Source organism: Pimephales promelas, chromosome 1, assembly GCF_988280905.1.
Source record: "Pimephales promelas chromosome 1, fPimPro1.hap1.1, whole genome shotgun sequence".
Taxonomy (NCBI): Eukaryota; Metazoa; Chordata; class Actinopteri; order Cypriniformes; family Leuciscidae; genus Pimephales; species Pimephales promelas.
The window spans coordinates 33,202,970-33,220,817 of record NC_142769.1 but is presented as its reverse complement, the minus strand read 5'-3'; the positions used below and the strand labels follow the sequence as shown (position 1 = coordinate 33,220,817).

At 39.6% G+C, this 17,848-nt stretch overlaps 1 protein-coding gene across 3 annotated transcripts in view; it reads left to right on the top strand.

Moving 5' to 3' along the window:
• Positions 1 to 17,848, top strand: part of plekhg4 (pleckstrin homology and RhoGEF domain containing G4) — a 68,269-nt gene that overhangs the window by 10,078 nt on the left and 40,343 nt on the right. For 2 of the 3 annotated variants that reach the window (XM_039688587.2, XM_039688586.2), the window contains exons 2-6: positions 3,004 to 3,201; positions 8,727 to 11,613; positions 15,741 to 15,917; positions 15,999 to 16,122; positions 16,314 to 16,407. In XM_039688587.2, the coding sequence (XP_039544521.2) occupies positions 3,004 to 3,201; positions 8,727 to 11,613; positions 15,741 to 15,917; positions 15,999 to 16,122; positions 16,314 to 16,407 (3,480 nt within the window). The remainder of the gene's footprint in view (positions 1 to 3,003; positions 3,202 to 8,726; positions 11,614 to 15,740; positions 15,918 to 15,998; positions 16,123 to 16,313; positions 16,408 to 17,848) is intronic. The other variant, XM_089129498.1, reaches the window with a different exon arrangement.

The window sequence follows — 17,848 nt, the reverse complement described above, 5'->3', positions numbered from 1 at the left end:
ACTCTTTCTCCAGCTTTTTAAAAGCCGTCTTGCAGATTAAAAAATGGCCATCAATCATCAAAAAAAATTTATGGAAATAATTGGTTGAGAACTCCTCGGTTCTTGAGGCTGGACACTTCTCTCTTTTATTTGCTGAATCTAAAGACGCATCATTACCCCATTTTCAGTGGAGGAGAAACCTGGAGAGAGACTGCTGGACTGGGCATCGGGCATACCGGGCATTTTTACTTTTAAAAAAAACTTTTTTTATACTTTAAAAAAATATGTTTATGTTTTTTTTGTTTTGTTTTTTTGAACGGCCCATAAAACTCGTACATTGGCGGCGTTTAGTTTGCTTAATTGGCGGTGTTGAGATATTTGAGCTGGTGTAATGCATTGGACAAAAAAGTCAGCGTAGTTTATTTTTCACAGACCGGCACATGATAGTAGTCAGATCGATAGTGAAGAAACGCAAGGGATGTGCAGAGAAATAGCCCTTCAAGTGGCTGATGAGGATAGTGAGGAGGATAAAGAGAGAAATAAGTGAGTGAACTGTGGTAAGCAGAACTAGGCTACTTTCAGAACACTTAGTCTATGTAGGAACACACTACCTACTGTAGTTGCGATTACGCATTGTAATGAGACGAGTTTGTAAACCATGTTTTTCGCCAAAATAAAAGCTTGATGCCGTTTCCGTCAAAATAAAAGATCATGTACTTATCTCTTTCAAGTATAGAAATTAAGACGAAACTAATTATGAAAGTTGCTTATGTATTTTTTAGTGCATTTGTTTTACAACATATGGCTATTACTGCCATGGGATTAATATTATAACTATTATTATGTAGTAGTGTAGACAGACACTACAGTTTTGAGGTTTTCTTTGTTCAATTTGCACATTGAGTATGGGTTGGAGTAATACTCTTAATTTTGAACTCTCAAAGTGCACCAGATTGATGGATTTAACATTAAAAAGCATCACATTATTGTCTCTATGTATTTATCACACTGTGTTTGTACTGTTAGTTTACCGATAGCCTGACCTTTGACTTTCAAAATAAAGTGTAGCCGCTTTTTCTGTCAATCATTTTTGTTCATTAAAATGTAATTTCTCAATTTAAAATGTAAAAATCAAAGAGTTATTGTTACCTTGATGCCTTTCATTGTGTGTGTCCCAATCATCTCTTCAATATTGTTGCTCGGTCCACATCCCCCTTTTGGAAACCCTCTGGTACTTTGTTTTCTTGTAACTATTAGTGTTTTAGGTGCAAGAAGGTCTTTCTCAGTCCTCCTACATGACATCTTTAATCTCTCATATTTTCTTCAATGCTGAACCCACAGTGCACCTGTGCGTCTGCTTTGCTTGCAGCTGTGCCAAGTTGTTTTTCCAGTTTGTTCGTTCCCATGTTCTTTATCTTTCTTTCTCTCATAACAACCCTCTACAATGTGAATAAATCACTCGCATATGGGACTAAATCTTCACTCTGGGTGACTAAATCGTGTCTATCATTAGCCACTGGCTATTAAATTCTTAGATTTTACTCGCCAGTCTGCGTGTTAAAGGCTAAGAATGAGATTAGCATAGATATATTTAATGCGCTGAACACTGACTTAGTCCTTGAGAGTTTCGCTCTCCGTCATGCATTCTGTAGATTCTTACTATTTCAATGCAGCTCAATGGATGTGCAGGGTACCTGTATTTACGTACCATAAACTCACTGTTGCTTTGCTGAGAGAGTCTTACATTACATGCAGAATCGACGCACTACATGTTACATATATTCTTTGTTGTATTTTCCTGTCAATTTTTTTTTTTTTGAAAAGTTACTATGGAATTTTTCAGCTTTTAAGGACAAGCTTGAGATATGCCGTCTTTTCCAGTAGTAGGTAGGAACTAATGCGCAAACAGCAATCTCATTGCCTGGCATTCATCTATTTCCGTCCCTGTTTTGATTTCAGCAAATCAGTTTGATTGAATGCTGATAACGTGATTAATATTCATGGACTCAGCAGCTCATATGTTTTATTGAGAAAAAGAGAGAAAAAGGGAAAGCTGAGAAAGGGCCACATGGTGAAAGTTACAAGAAAAAATATTATATTCTTAGTGTGTAGTGTCTTTTATAAGAGACTTGATGACTGTAAACAAGACAAATGTACTAGGAATGCACACTGGTCACACTAAGATTTCAGGGGAACTTACCTGCATGTTAGCCCAGCGAGCACTGACATGATTGTTGGTTGATGGTAAACTACTATATTTGCAGTGAACGTAATCTTTATTTACAAAGAAATTCTTCAACACTGATTACGTTGAGCCCGCTTCATTTTTTCAAGAAAGTTAGTGGTGCACGTTTCTGTTGCAGACGTGATGTGACATGCAGTGAACAAGATGGATAGACTCTACAAACATTTTCACCATTTCTTTGCATGATTAATCAATGCATTAATCACCCAAGCTCAACCTCAATTGTGTGAATGGCAGAGGAAGAGATAATGTGTATGAAGAGCAAATAGACAGTAAAGTTAGACTAGTGGCCTTTTTCCTAAAGTGTGGCTGGAGCGACTGATATTTTTAGCAGCATTTTAGTCTCTCCCTTCACTGGCTGTAAGAGTCAGGTTTCACTGTCGGCTGCTGTTCTTCTCTGAACTTCTCGAGTGAAAGGCTCTTGATGGAGACCACTAGGGATTGTGATCAGCTGCTTTCAGAACACGTGTGGACGCTGCAGAAAGAAAGCTGGGTCTGTATGTTGACAGACTACACCAGGCTTGGGTGATTCATTCCTAAGAGTGTGTCAATCAATGTGTCTGTGTAGGATTTAATACCATTTTGCTGTTTGATGGGCAGCATATTGTGTTTCATGCCATCAAGATGTTCTGAAGCACAATTGAGGTCATCTAGGATCGTTTGTATTAATAACAAAAAATGTAATAGTATTTAGGTCATACTGTTGAGATAGGCTTGTTAAAATATAAAGAATGTTTTTAGTGCTTCCTCTGAGCGTTTGTTTGTGTGTCTCTCTGCAGGACTCTGAATCTCTGGACAGCTGTATCCAGAGCACGCTCTCTGCTCTCTACCCTCCATTTGAAGCCACTGCGGCCACCGTACTATGCCAGGTGTTGGACGTGGTCGAGACAACATACCGTGGGGACGGGCTGCGCTACATCATTGACTTCCTGGTGCCGGCTAAACACATCCTTCAGAGCATTCAACAAGATGCATGCGTGAGTCTTGGAAGTTCCCTTTTATTCATTCATTCATTCATTAGCTCTAACTCTGATAAAACTCACATTATCACTCTGATCAAGGTCTTCAGGATTAATAGAAAGTTTCAGGCTGGTGTGTTTTATCAGGATTGAAGCTAAACTCTCCTTGACAGTGACCCTCCAAGAAGTTGCCTATCCCTGATCTAATCTAGTGAAAACCCTAAATTTAAACTAATAAAATGTAGAGATTGACAGATAATGTTTTTTTTTTTTGCAATATTGATTAGTAAGTTACCTGCCAATAACTGATTTAATAGCCGATAGTTTAAAGTTTTAATTTTTAAATGATATCAAATGCGTTTCTGTTTTTTTGTAAGTTCTTCTCAGCTGCATGAACATATTAATTGGCATTCTCACATTACTAGCTTTAAATATGCAACTGCTAGCTAGGGAATGTGCTCAGTTGGATATAAACTATGGGCTGGGACACGCGATGCCTGGTTGTCGGCGAGCGTGCAGTGTTCCACACTAGGGCTGGGTATTGAGACAAATTTCACAATTCGATTCGATTTCGATTCACAAGCTTGCAATTCGATTCGATTTCGATTATGATTCGATTCGATTCAATATAGATTATTTTGGATATCAGTTACAATAAATGGCAATTTTTCTCAAGGGAATCAAATCTCTTAAATGCTGTAAACTATGGTCTATATATATATATAGTCTAGTTGTAGCCTACTAGGCTTCATTAGCCTAATATGAAGCTAATAATTAACTGTTATGTAGCTATACAAACACTTAAATTACACTTTTATTTATTTTTATAATAAGAAGATTATATGAAATATAAACATTTAAATGGTGGCCGTCATAAAAACTTGCCATATTTATTCAAATATGCATAAATATTGAAGAACACTAACGAGTGTGGACTAACGAGTTTATGTGGGTTTTCTGAGGTAAATATGATATGATACATGACATTGATTACAAGCTGTTTAACTGACGTCTTTCCACGGTTGAAACGCAGATTGAGCGAATCAATGTGACATGATAGGGATCTAGATAAGTTCTATTTTTTATCTTAATTTTTTTTTTATCATTATCTTTTAACACACTTTCAGATGCTCATTCATGTTCATTTGGCGCTGTGACTGGTATTATTAAGCCGGAAGAGAGATCAGCGCTGCTGCTTCTCTGGAGCTGCGCCAGAGCGATCTCACGCCACAACGGCAAAACGCTATTTATGTTTTTGAATTTCTAAAGAAAATGGACGTAATTTGAGAATTGAGACTTTGTTTCATATCAATAGTAACAAAGGACAAAGATTATTGCGATTTGTTGGATGCGCGCAGCCGCGATACAATCTCTCATCAGGGCTCGAAATTAACTTTTTTTACTTGGTAGCACTGGTGCTACCAACTTCAAAAAGTTAGGAGCACCAGCAAAAATTAAGGAGCACCCACCAAAAATTAAAGATCACCACAACTACAAATTATATATAAACAAATTTCTTTTATTTAAAAACAACACCAATCAACACCAACAATCACTGGGACTTTACACTAATGAAGATCTAAGATCTAATGTCTGATTTTCATTCCTAAATGACAACTTTTTGTCTATTAAACATGTCTATTATAAATCACAGCGGAAAATTATGGTGCTCCTGCTGACCCAGAGAGTATATTCAATTACGCAGTATTGTTATTTCTGTGTTACAAATATTCTTATCACAGAAGAACTTGAATCGGAACTAGAATTAAAGATTATGGTTTGGATATAAACACTGACGTCTACAGAAGGGATCAAAATAGAGACGAGCACCTTTTGAAAGTAACATGGAGCTTCAAATAACAATTGTATCGATCACATTGTTACTCCACTAGGTGGCGACAAGTGACTTAAATGTATTTGTTATTGAATCATTCATTCAAGAGATTTGTTAAAAAAACGCTGATTCATCCGTTAATGAAACAAGCAAAGTATTTATTATGATATTACTCATATATTGCTATATAATACTAAATAAGCTATGTATTAATAAAACGATATAAATAAAAACGAAAAACATCCTCACTATCAGCATTGGCATGTTCCACCTCAACGTGTCCGACGAGGATGTTCGTGGGCTTGTCCATCAAGCAGGACGCGGACATAGACATACACGATCACACACTCTTTGACAGACAGGTCGGTGTCTGTCTCCATCGATAATGAAAGAGATGTACAGAGCTGACGACACTTTAACTGCGGTGTTCTCGCGGATCTATCTGCTATGACCGCAATGATATTGGCACACGTGACAACGGAGCGCCGCGAAAGGGAGTGATTGACAGCTGATATTAACCAATCTAAAATCTGCTTTAAAGTTAAGAACGTAAGGATGAAGTTTGATTGGTTATTATAAAATGATGGTCCGGCCACCGCGTATCAGCGCACATAAGGTACACAGTAATTTGCGATCTTTTTGTAGAGAGATGAAAACAGGTCGCACCACAACCATTATTTGCACTCGCACTAATGCTCCCAAATATATTTTTAGGTCGCACAGGTTAAAATTCAGGAGCATATGCGACCAAAATGGTCGCAATTTCGAGCCTTGCTCATTCATTCAAATGAAACGGGATGACTAATCGATTCTTGAGATTTAAGAATCGATATCGGTTTGTAAAAATGAGAATCGATTAATATCGAGAAATCGATATTTATTACCCAGCCCTATTCCACACATTAGCTCTCTTCAGGATCACATAGGTGGCAGTTTGCCTGATTCAGCATGTCGGGCCATCGGTGAGAGTAGGAACACTGATTCGATGTTCAATTTAGTGAACGAGTCATTGCACGAGAATTAAAGCGTAAGTGTTGAAAGAGAGCAAGTCAAGACGGCACAGACAGAAGGCTGATCTAATGTTATGTTATCCTACCCAAGCATTCCAAAATATGAATAATTTAATAAGCTTAAACATTAACATGAACCGCTTAAAATTAAGAAAGTAATCAACACAAAAGATATTCAAAATGGCAAGCATGCGCAAGTGACAATTCTCTGTCAACCAATCAACATTCTGCAGTGAGTCTAGCTCCACCCTTTAGGTACTGTACCACTGTGCTATGTACCTCAACGGAAGGGTACCGAAAAAGTGGTACGATTCAGCATTTTGGTACTATTCACAATTTTTGACAGTGGAAACAGAAACAATTGCTTACTGTACTGTATCTTACCGCTCTGTGGAAACAAGCTATTAGTATCTTGAAGTTTTTTTTGTAGTTTGTGTGTGCGTGTTTGTCAATATGTGCATTTTTGAACCCTGTGGGAACAGCGACTGCTTGCTGCACCTGGGGTCAGTGGAGTATCTCCAGGTCTGTCTATTTCTCCGTGTAGGTGGGGGCTGTACCTTGAAGGTGAATGAGAATATAATAATGGGAAACAGAAGCTTAAACTGAGAGGTCTGTGAATAAAAAGCCCTTTCACCCCTCCACCCCTACCCTCGGTGCAAGGACATTTAACCCTCCTTCCTCCCTCCTGCTCTTCCTTTCAAAGGAAGCGGGTCATTTTCAGCAGACCGTAGTAAACTTGAGCAGAATATTCATTTCATCACTAGTATATCCAAAAGCACGTTTGCATCAAGTTACACAGAGCCAGTCAGTATTGCAGTCTGTGACATGACTGTCAAAGCATATAGGAAGAAACACTGAACCGTGGAGTTGTTTCGGGACTCCAAGGCTATTTTCTCCCTCTTTAGTGTCACTGTACACTTCCTTTTTAAATTCAAATGAATGAAACAGGGTACAGAGAGACTGCAGGGTACAGAGAGACTCTTCTCTCTAAAATTGAATTACAATAAAGGGGCTTATTGTCCAAATTGTCTTAGTGAATCATCTAGAAGCATCCGGATTCGACAAGAAAGAATCTCTCATAATCTCTGTCTGTATTTGTGGCGAGCAGGACGAGGCTGGGTGACGTGAGAGCGGCGTGAGACGCACCGGTCTCGCATCTCTCACAACGCGCTGCCATCTGGTCATCCGCTAGTTGGGCGATTTAGATTACCACTCACGCCACCGGCGTTGCGCCACTCTCACGTCACTTGGTCTCGTTCTGCTCGCTGCAGTATTATTCCAGGGATCCAGACTAACTTTTTTTTACTAGGAGCGCTGTTGCCCCTGACTGAAAATTTTAGTAGCGCAAGCAGAAAATTTAGGGGCACACCTTAAATCAGCTTGCAATGCAATTATTCAAATTTCCCCATAAATAACTGTAATACTATTACAGTTTATTTAACAATAAATAGACTTAACATACAGATATTATGATATGCTGTTTTAAGTTCACAGGGCTCCAGACTCAAATTTGTTTAAATAACAGTTTTCCAACATGTTAAAATTTTTCGTTTTTGGACGATCTTTGAAGGATGAACAAATGTGTTGGTCATCACAAAAAATAAAACATTTATATATGATATTATAGTAAGTGCTGGAAAAAGATGTGTAGTAGGCTACTTGTAAGCGTTTGACTATTTCTGTCACATTATCATATTTAAGGTTAGAGTTAAGTTACTACATTAGCCTAAATGTTGTTGATTTGTGCCCTGAAAAGCCTTCTATAAGTTTTTCTCCTGGTTTCCACATCAGCGCTGTTTGATCTGATTTCTATGGTTTATAACAGAACTCGAATTCGATGCGCCGAATCGTAGCGTATTTTCATTCCACTTTCATTTTGTTTGCATTGGCGGCTCAGTAACGAGCCGATAGATCGCTCATTGCTCAGACGCACATAGCAGGTTGTGATATTTTTCTCCGTCTCCTTCCCACAGACGTTTACATGCGCTATTCTTTTCACACTCACTCATTCCGGATTCATTCAACGTGCCCTTTCCACGCTTAACCATGCATTTAACGTGTGGAAAATTTACTGGTCGCACATGTGCGACTGGATGTAAAATTCAGTTGCACACTCTCAAATTTTGGTCGCAAAATATCTGGAGCCCTGTATTTACTGTTGTGTTAATTAAACGACATTTTAAAAACATGAAAGTGGCAGATTGTTGACATGTTTTTTTATGAAGCTTTAATTGTATTAGTTTATCATTAGTTCATAAAATGTATTGCATGAATTTTATTTTTTGCAATGCATGTTTTCCCATAAAATCCCCAATGAGCAAGCCATTGACAAAGATTGATGTTCTGAGACTATATTAATTTTATTATTGTCTTGAGGAAAAATGGAAGACAAACCGGTTACTTTGTGCACTTACAGTAGAATGGAGGAAAATGCCACTTTGTCTTTCTTTTTTTATGATTTAAAGTCCTAAAAATTACACATGGCAAAAATAATAATTTAGCTGACTGAACTATTGACAGAATCCTGCCTCTAGCTTGCTGGTGTGTTAGATTTTTATTGCAGTATATGAAAATTTGGAATGCATTTCTCTCTAAGAAAACTAAAATGTGTCCTTCGAGTCTTTCCATGTAACTGACAACAGTTCAATTAACATTGATTGATTGCCTGACTGATTGTTCCCTCTCTCCTCTCTCTACAGTTTCCATACTGTGGTTACCTTTTTCGTCATGAAGGCTGGCCACTGTGTGTTCATGAGAAGGTCATAATCCAGCTCTCCTCTTTGGATTGGCGTGTGTTACGGCCCAGCGACTTCTACTTGCAGGTGACGCCAACACCCAGAAGTCCCCCGCGCATCACAGTGAAGTGTCTGGCAGTTAGTGGGCAGCATGTGGAGGAGCTTACCATACCGGAGCTAGCATACACCTCTCTAATCACCATGGACTGGCTGGAGTCCATCAACCGGGAGAGGAGTGTAGTCAGAAGAGCCGCCCTGGAACACTGTCTTTTATCAGCAGATAATGACATTTTTAGGGTACCGTGGGAGGATATTGTTCACCCAGAGTTTATCAGCAGGCCTTCCCAAGTTACAGAACAAGGCGGAAGTAGAGGAATGGCGAAGGAAGTTCCAGACACAGAGGGGAGGGACTCTGACGTTGATCAAAAAGACAACCCTGAGGACATACAATGTAGGATTTTTATTGACACTTCCACAGACCAATCAGGGGAGATGGACTGTCAGAGCAAGGGGGTTAAGCTCCTCCCTGCTCTCAGTGAGATCAATAAAGATAGCAGTGGGCGGAGCTCTAGCAGCACAGCAGAGGATTCAGAAGGGGAGTATGTGGAGCTAGCCGATATCACCTTACCACGCTTTTCCCCACAGAAGGGCTCTCTCACTCAAGCCATTAGTATGAACTACAGAAATCTACATAAACCACAGACTGCTGGTTCTACTCAGCCTAAAGCCAAACCAGAGGAAGGTCTTTTGAAGAATGGTGCATGCTCACAGAGCATGGTGTGTGCCATGCTGATTGAGGAAAACCTGAGTGATGCCTACCAATCTGTGATCTTAACCCCCACTGCTCTTGCAGAGGCAGAGCGTCCGCTCCAGCAGGTGGACGTGTCTAAGCCCACATCTGCTGCAGGTACAACCTCCTTTGACCGTGTGTCTGAGCATGAGTCTGAGATAGAGATGTCCGATTATGATACTGCGCCATCTGATATGTCAACACAAACAGACAGTAAACCAGTCGTCAGATCACTAGACAACAGTGTCATCAGCACATCACAACCTGACAGCAAACTAGACAGCACATCACAACTAGTCAGTGAGCCAATCAAGACATCACAACCTGACAGCACATCACAACTAGTCAGTGAGCCAATCAAGACATCACAACCTGACAGCACATCACAACTAGTCAGTGAGCCAATCAAGACATCACAACCTGACAGCACATCACAACTAGTCAGTGAGTCAATCAAGACATCACAACCAAACATTGAACCAGTAAGCATATCTCAACCAGACCTTAAACCACTATGCATATCACAGCCAGACAGCAGCATGTCACAGCTAGACAATGACCCAGTCAAGACATCACAATCAGAAGTTGAACCAGTAAGCATTTGTCAGCTAGACAGTAATTTAGCCAGCACATCACAACCAGACTGCAAACCAGTCAGCATGTCACTAATAGTCAATGAGCCAGTCAAGACATTACAACCAGACCTAAAACCAGTAAGCATATTTCAACTAGACAGCAAGCTAGTTAGCACATCACAACCAGATGACCAACGATTTGACACATCACAACTAGAATGTGAACTAGCTAGCAAATCTCCACCAGACAGCAAACCACTCAACACATCACATCTAGACAAAATGCCTCTAAGAATATCACAACCAAACAGCAAAACAGTCGACATGGTGCAACCACACAGTGAAGTAACTAGTACATCACAGCCAGAGAATGAAATGTTATTTGGTAATTTAGAGAGTAAAAACTCAGAACAAGTTTCTCTGGACAATATTGAACTCTTTGTGTCTGATCCTACTGCAGAAGCAAAGGTCAGATATAAATCTGAACAGATGAAAGGTGATTGTGGCCTGGAAGGCAGTTGTGACAGTGGAGAGTCGATCTCCGAGCCTCAAGATATCAGTGCGTCTTTACAGAATCAGACTGAGCAAACTCACAGCCCATGTCAGATACACACACACATTCATACACCACCTGAGAAAGTGCATGATCTTATTGCCGTAAAAGAGGACCATAACGCATTAAGTAACAGTAGTCATGACAAGAATGTATCTGATGGTGATTATAGTCCCAGCGCAGAGAAAGAAGGTGGGCTTATTTCGGCTGCTCTGCAAAGCGACCAGGTAGCCTTGGACTCTGTCACCACAGCGCCAGGGGAGGATCCGGTTACGCTCATTTCACAAGGTCAGGTGAGGACAGAATCCTCTGAGGACAGAAACGAGACAGAGGTGGAACCACAGACAAAGGAAGAACATGCAGAAAGAGATGTAGTGGGAAATTCGCCTTGTAAGGAGGCAAAAACAGTAGAAAAGAAAAGCTTTAGAGTGTTGGAAAGCAAGACGGAGAATGAATTAGAAGCAGTTTGTAAGGCAGAGGAAGTTGAGACTGCTCAAACAGGTCTGGTAGATACCACGCCCAAGTCTGACTCAGACGTTCGAGTTCAGGAGGAGGGCAGCTTCTCTGTAGGAACAGATGAGGTTGAGAAGAAACAAACCAATGTTAAAGAGCAAGGGGTAGAGGAAGTGGAGACCAAGGCCAATACTGTGAGTGAGCAGGAGGCCATAGTGACCAACTATTCTGAAAATAGAGTCCAGTCAGCATGCGCTCAAGTCCTTGATATGGCCCCAGATGTGCCAAACACAAATGGACATATGCACACTAAGGACACACCTACCACCGAACGAGAAGGGCAAAAAACAGAGGAGGAGAGAAGGGGGGGAAAGGAGGAGAGGCAAGAGGATGAGGTTTCTTCCTCTGTGAATGGCTCTCCAGCAGAGCATCAGCAGCAAGCAGACATGGAGTCCCATTACCATCATCAGGAAGAGCAAGGTAGAGTCATCTTTGAAAAGTCCATCCCGCTCACCTTTACTTTATCTACATGCCTTCTTTCCCTTTGAACTCCTTCCACTTGCCCCTTCCATTCATTTCCCATCCCCGTTTCTTCATCTTTACAGATGCATCTAAGCTCTGAACTGTTTCAGATGCATCTAAAGACTTCTTCCACTGCCTCAGCTGATGAAGAACCTACTTCTCTCTCTTCTCCTCTTCTTTGTTCACCCCATTAATTCACTTTCACAGTTTCATCCTCTTCCTCATATTTCATCACTTTTGTAACTATTTTAATTCTGTTCACTTATAATCCCCTTTTAACACTTTTAATGGTGTTTAATGTATGAATTGTTTTCTACTTCACAAACGGTCTCCATGGTTTGTAGCAGTTGTTCACTATAGTGACTTGTGAGTCATTTTTTCATCATTCATTCATTGCCATGTCCACTGAACACCTAGTATATTTACTCTAGATTAGCAGACTAGCTCCGGTGTTTCGACATTCAGGCCTCTGACAAGTTACAAATGGCTCTCAAATGGCCCATGCTATGACCTGATAGAGCTGCTTTTCTCTTCAGGCTGAAAGGAAATTGTGTGAGGCTCTGGTTTTACTTAGACTGGGCACTTTACAAGGATGTGTTTTGTAGCAGGTCATATTCTGGCCTCTAGACAGTTTGTTTTCAAATTTAGACACACATTAATTCCACTGAACACTGTCCAAGATAGACAGCATTTCACATCTGAACTGCTAAAGGAAACAGCTGAAGAGAAGCCTGGGTTATGTGCAGGATTTCTGCTTTGTGTACTTTAGTAACTCAATCCTGCATTCATTTGGATTAAACTATTTTAGGACATCTGTTGCAGTGAGTAAAGCTGATATCGGATGATGTGTGTTTTGTGTGTGATCAGGAGTTACTTGTCTAGACATTAATATATATTTTATTATTTCCAAAAGAGTTGTTTTGAACAATCTTCTGCCATATTCTTCTTCATCCAGAGGATTTGGTTGCTTTGGATGTGCTCACCTGGCCCAGGTGTGAAGATAGATATATGAGATGAGGTGATGTGGGTGGCCCTGAAAACAATCCTTGCTGTGGGACCTCTGAAATTGCAGGGGGTAAGCAGAGGGTGATGTTTTAGTGTGTGAGTGTGTTCGGGGATAATAGATGGAGTGTTTAAGTAATGGAGAACGGGCGGGGGTGCACTGCTTTGAAGATAGGAACAGCAGAAAGAAGAAATGATGGTGTGTTTGTTGTGGTAGTTTGACTATGATAGATCTGATTCTTGCTCTTTTAGTGGGTGGTTCACAAACCCTAAACACTTTTTGAGTTTCAGTACAACAACAAGGCAACTATGGCTATTACCTCTATACACGCTTAAAGTAAGCTTTTCTGCTTATCTTTGTTTTCATTTTTTTCTTTTCGTAATTTTTCATTTTTCAGAGGATTTCAGGTGTTTGTCCTACTCTTAATCCACTTTTTCATGTGATTAAGATTCAGTCTGCTCTTCGGTTTTGTAATGACTAAGGTTTTAAAAGTAAAACCTCAAATCTTCAGTGTCAGCGGTTTGCTGGGTTTATTTTTAGTTTTGAAAGGAAAATTACCTTTGGACAATGATTCCCTAAGACCTATAAAACCTCTTGAAAAGCAGTAGAGACTTTGATGAGAATTCAGTCTGTGAAAGAGAGAGCTGATGAGCTGGGCAGATGGAAGACTAGATGATAGTATGGATAAGCTCTACAAGAGTTTCTCATAAGTTTCTACAAGTGAGCAACATTTAATTTGTGACTGATTGGCCAGACCATTACTTTTGGCATGAAGAATAATCACTGAAGGGTTTCTCTTATGGCCAGACTGAACTCCAGACTGTGGTGAGAGAGTGTGAAGCCCAGACCCTCTTTGCTCTGCCCTGTCTCGGGTAGCACTCGATGGGGGCTCATATAGTCTACTTCCTCAATGTGAGCATTCTCTGTTGAGGAGGATGTTGGGTAGACAAGGAGACAGAGAGAAAGCAAAGAGAAAGTAGGGGTAAAAAAACAAAACTATTTTTGTCTTATTTGTCAAATTTATCGTAGCTTATTGTACCTAACTGAAGAAGAACATTCCATTGTGTTTATATTTCTTTCCTCAGAAGCTAACCTCTGCTGTTCCAGCTCAAATCCCTTCTGAAATATTGCAATCTCAGCCAGATAATGCCTCAGAGCAATTTATACATGTTTTACTTGTCCTTGTGCAAGCTGTTTTACGAGTGCTGGTATTCCCAGGACTCCATCTCATCTGTTTTTGATCTCAGTATCTATTTTCTACACAACAGCAGCAGTGCGTGGCAGTGCAGCGAAGCAAAACTTTTAGGGATGGGACGGTATGAAAATTTCATATCACGATTATAGTGTCCAAAATAATCGTGATTATCAATATTATCACGGTTTTGTTAAAAATTTATGAAAGTGCTCAAAAAGAACTGATGCTCACACTGAAAACATTTCAACAAGTTTTATAATTGAAAATCAACAAACAACAAATAAAACACGCCTCTCTATGCAGTTTTTTTAAGCAAGATTCTATTCTATGGCATTTGCTTCTTTATAATGCCCGTCGTCAATAGCAACACATTATTACACAGCGCACATCCATATAACAACGGACGCGCGCTCTTGTTTCATTCAAATACAACTTGCCGTCCTGCGTCTCCGGTTTTCGATTGTATTGCAAAAATGAAATCAGAGTTGATTTATTGTTTACAGAGTTTGATAATATTGGTGTGATATATCTTGTTTTACAAAATGAATTCATAAATAGGTAAGATTTAAAACATTAGCTAATCTCATTATCAATTCAATATATCCCCGTAATTATGTGGTAAAAATAAAATCGGTTTAATACGTGATGTATCTATACTTTACTATCCCTTAAAATATCACTCTTAATAATAGTCTTGTTTGAAGTTGTTCGTCTTTAGCTCAAATCCACTTGCTACGAACTTTTCTTCGCGGAAGCTTCACGTCTATTTCAAGTGAGTGAAATAAAATGTTTCAACTCAAAACAACATTTCATGCCCAATTGTTTACCAGACGTAGTTTTGGTATTAAGGTCAAAGTTAACTTGCCTTGCGTTCGGGTGATGATCACACAAGACGACTCGGCAGATTTGAAGTGTTTCTATTGCAGTGACTTTTTGTTCGGCAGACAAGGTGACCATCCTCGATCAAGTTTCCCTCAGGACTTTTGTAAAACCCAAAATATGACCACACCTCAGATTTGGTCCTCTTAAAAAGCTGAAAAACCTCCTGAGCACGGTCACTGCCTTCCGCCATTCCTTCTCGAATAGTAATTTAAAAAAATATTGCATGCTGCGCGCCTGTGTCAGACTGGCCGACAGGATTCAGTGAGTTATTAAAATCGCGATAATCAAACACGGTTTTAATGATAATTAAATTTTAAACGATAATACTAACCGTCAGTACATTTTATCACGGTTTATCGTTAAACCGGTTATCGCCCCATCCCTACTTTAGTTTTATGACTGTCGGAAGCTGATCTCTGGTTATCTCCTATCATGCAGTCTGGTATATGGGGCACAGATCCAAGCCGCCCTATGGAACGACGCACAGGATGATACCTGGAATGCTTTAAATTAGCTATGAGTGTGCTTGTTTGAGTTGCATAATGGTACAGACTGGACAAATGCTTACGCTCAGGTCAACCGTTACTACATTGCTGTTTGTTAGGGGGGGATTCAGAGAATGTTGGTCTGCTGGCTTTGACCCAGAGATTAAGCTTTTTTTCCTTTTTTTTTTTTTTTTTGAGGTTACCGTTTACAGCCAAATATCAGGCATCTGTAAGCTGTGCCGTATATCTTCAGCGAGTAAGAATCTCAGTGAAATCAATTTTGAGTGATCAAACATTGCTGTAAACATTAACTTCAACTGATCATATCAACAAACATTATCTGTGAACTTTTTAAAGACTGAACTGATACATTATTGTCTTTAATGATAAGACAGATTGTAAATTGACTAGTCAGTGTTGTAAACTTAACTGTTTCTTTGTTTACATTTAGGTGTGTGTGTGTGTATGTATGCCAATGTTGTTTGTGTTGAAATAACTCCAACCGATTTTCATATCCCAGCATCCAGTCAGGAAGGAGACCACATTGTTTGCCACCTGTCTGCTAAAACCCAGAGTGAAGACACCTCAGCAGTTCATCCACCACTGCCGCCCATCTCCCAGAGGAACCAGCCTGTCCAGAGTGAAGCGCATGACATCAATCCTGATGTCCTGAACTCAGGAGTGCTCTGCCTACCTGGTGAGGGACTGCTTCTAATGCCATTAATATGGTCCTTCCATCGTAATGATCCAAAAGCTCAACTTTTAAAATGAATTTTAGGAACAAGAGATAAATCAGGGCATGCCCTTGTTACCGTGACAATGAGAAACACTATCTGGTTGAATCCAAACTGCAACAGTGGAGAGCTGGTGCGGATCATGGTCTACTTCATCAGTACACTCAGGTACACACATTGCCATTTTAAAAGATTTGGATTAATAAGTTTTGTTTAAATTTTTAAAAGAAGTCTCTTATGCTCACCAGAACTGTATATATTTAATTAAAAAAACTGTAATATTGTTGGTATAAACTTATTTGTATCTGCTATAATATTTTATTTACATTTATCAAACACGACCTTGATTTGACTCTCAGGAAGGAAGTTAGTGCTTTGGGACTGACAGTCCTGGTGGATGCCCGCAAATGTTCTCCTGTCCCCGCCCTCTTTAAAGCCTTCAACATCCTCCAGGTACGAACACCATGACAGTCTACCTTTTGTTCATATCCTACACAGATAAAACTGTAACATACGGTTCACATCCTCTAGGTGTTTCCTTTCTCATACTTTCTTCAAAACTGAATGGTTATGCAACCTTGCCATAAATGTTGATATTTAAATCTAACTTCCAACCAGACATCTGCTACTGAGGAATTCAGAAGAGCTGACTAAACTAAAGTAAACCATTGAGAAGAGTTTTCATCGACAGAATCAGTCATTATTGGCTAATTAGGGGAAAATGCAGCACATCATAAATATAATGTGATTTCCCAGCTGTGGAAATAAATAGTTGCATTCACACACAATTAGGACATGCTCACTTGAGATTTGTAGAGAGATGGTGATGTCCTTGGATTTCTTTTTCTCATCTGGGATTGGTTATTTTGCAGAATGCTTCAACTTCTGACATGGTTGTTGCTTGTTAGTTGTTTTTTGCTATTTTTAAGGTGGCAGCAGAGAACACAGGCATCATATCCAGTCAGATTTCATTATATACATTTTTCTATTAGTCTTTATAGGCTTGTCTCATCTGTAGAGGACTCACCTCACCAGTCATTTGCATGAGTGAGGTGAAGAAACCAGTAAGTAATGCTCTGTAACTGCAGGAACATGATCCCTGAGCACATTTAATGGAAGCAACTCCAGACTGAGTTTGTGTTCTAGACCTTAATGCAGATTAATTCTGCTTTCTTCTACTGCCAAAAACCTGCCCTACTTTGACAGACTGAGGATGTGCCAATGCTGACTTCACCATTTAAACATCCTGAGTGAGATAGAGAGAGATAAATATGAGCAATATAAAAGTAAAATTGATGAATACTTTTAATGACAATGTTGTTTTGAGTAGCACGGGCCTCTGTGAGAGCTTTTCATTGTCTTTATGAACTCATTTGAGGTTTAAAACAGCTGCAGAAATTCTCCAAATGACCTTTGAGTGGTCTATTTTTTCTCATTTCTTTGATCTTCCATCTGTATATGTAATCCACGATAGACAGCTTACAAGTGCTGTCTTGTGGAAAAGGTGGCTTTACTGAAAGTATAAGATTCTTGATGATGTACTGCTAAACTGTGTGAATGTCACGTGTTTGAATGCCCTTCAGTGTATTCAGGGTCAGTGCTAACACTGACAGATGAGGTCTTTCTGAATAAATGCAGTGGCTTAGTGACCGGTCCGGTCCTCAGGGAACAGACACATGCTCTCCGTCCCTCCACAATAATATCATTTCATTATACATGTCCTTTTGAGCTGATAATTACACTTTCTGTTCATGGTTTGAACCATGGCCTACCAAGGATTTTTTTTTTTTCATAAACTACTATAGTAACCCAAAACCATATAGTAAATCCTTGGTTAAGACACTTTTAATTCACAACAACACCAAACCAGACCCAGTCTCACCATATATTCATG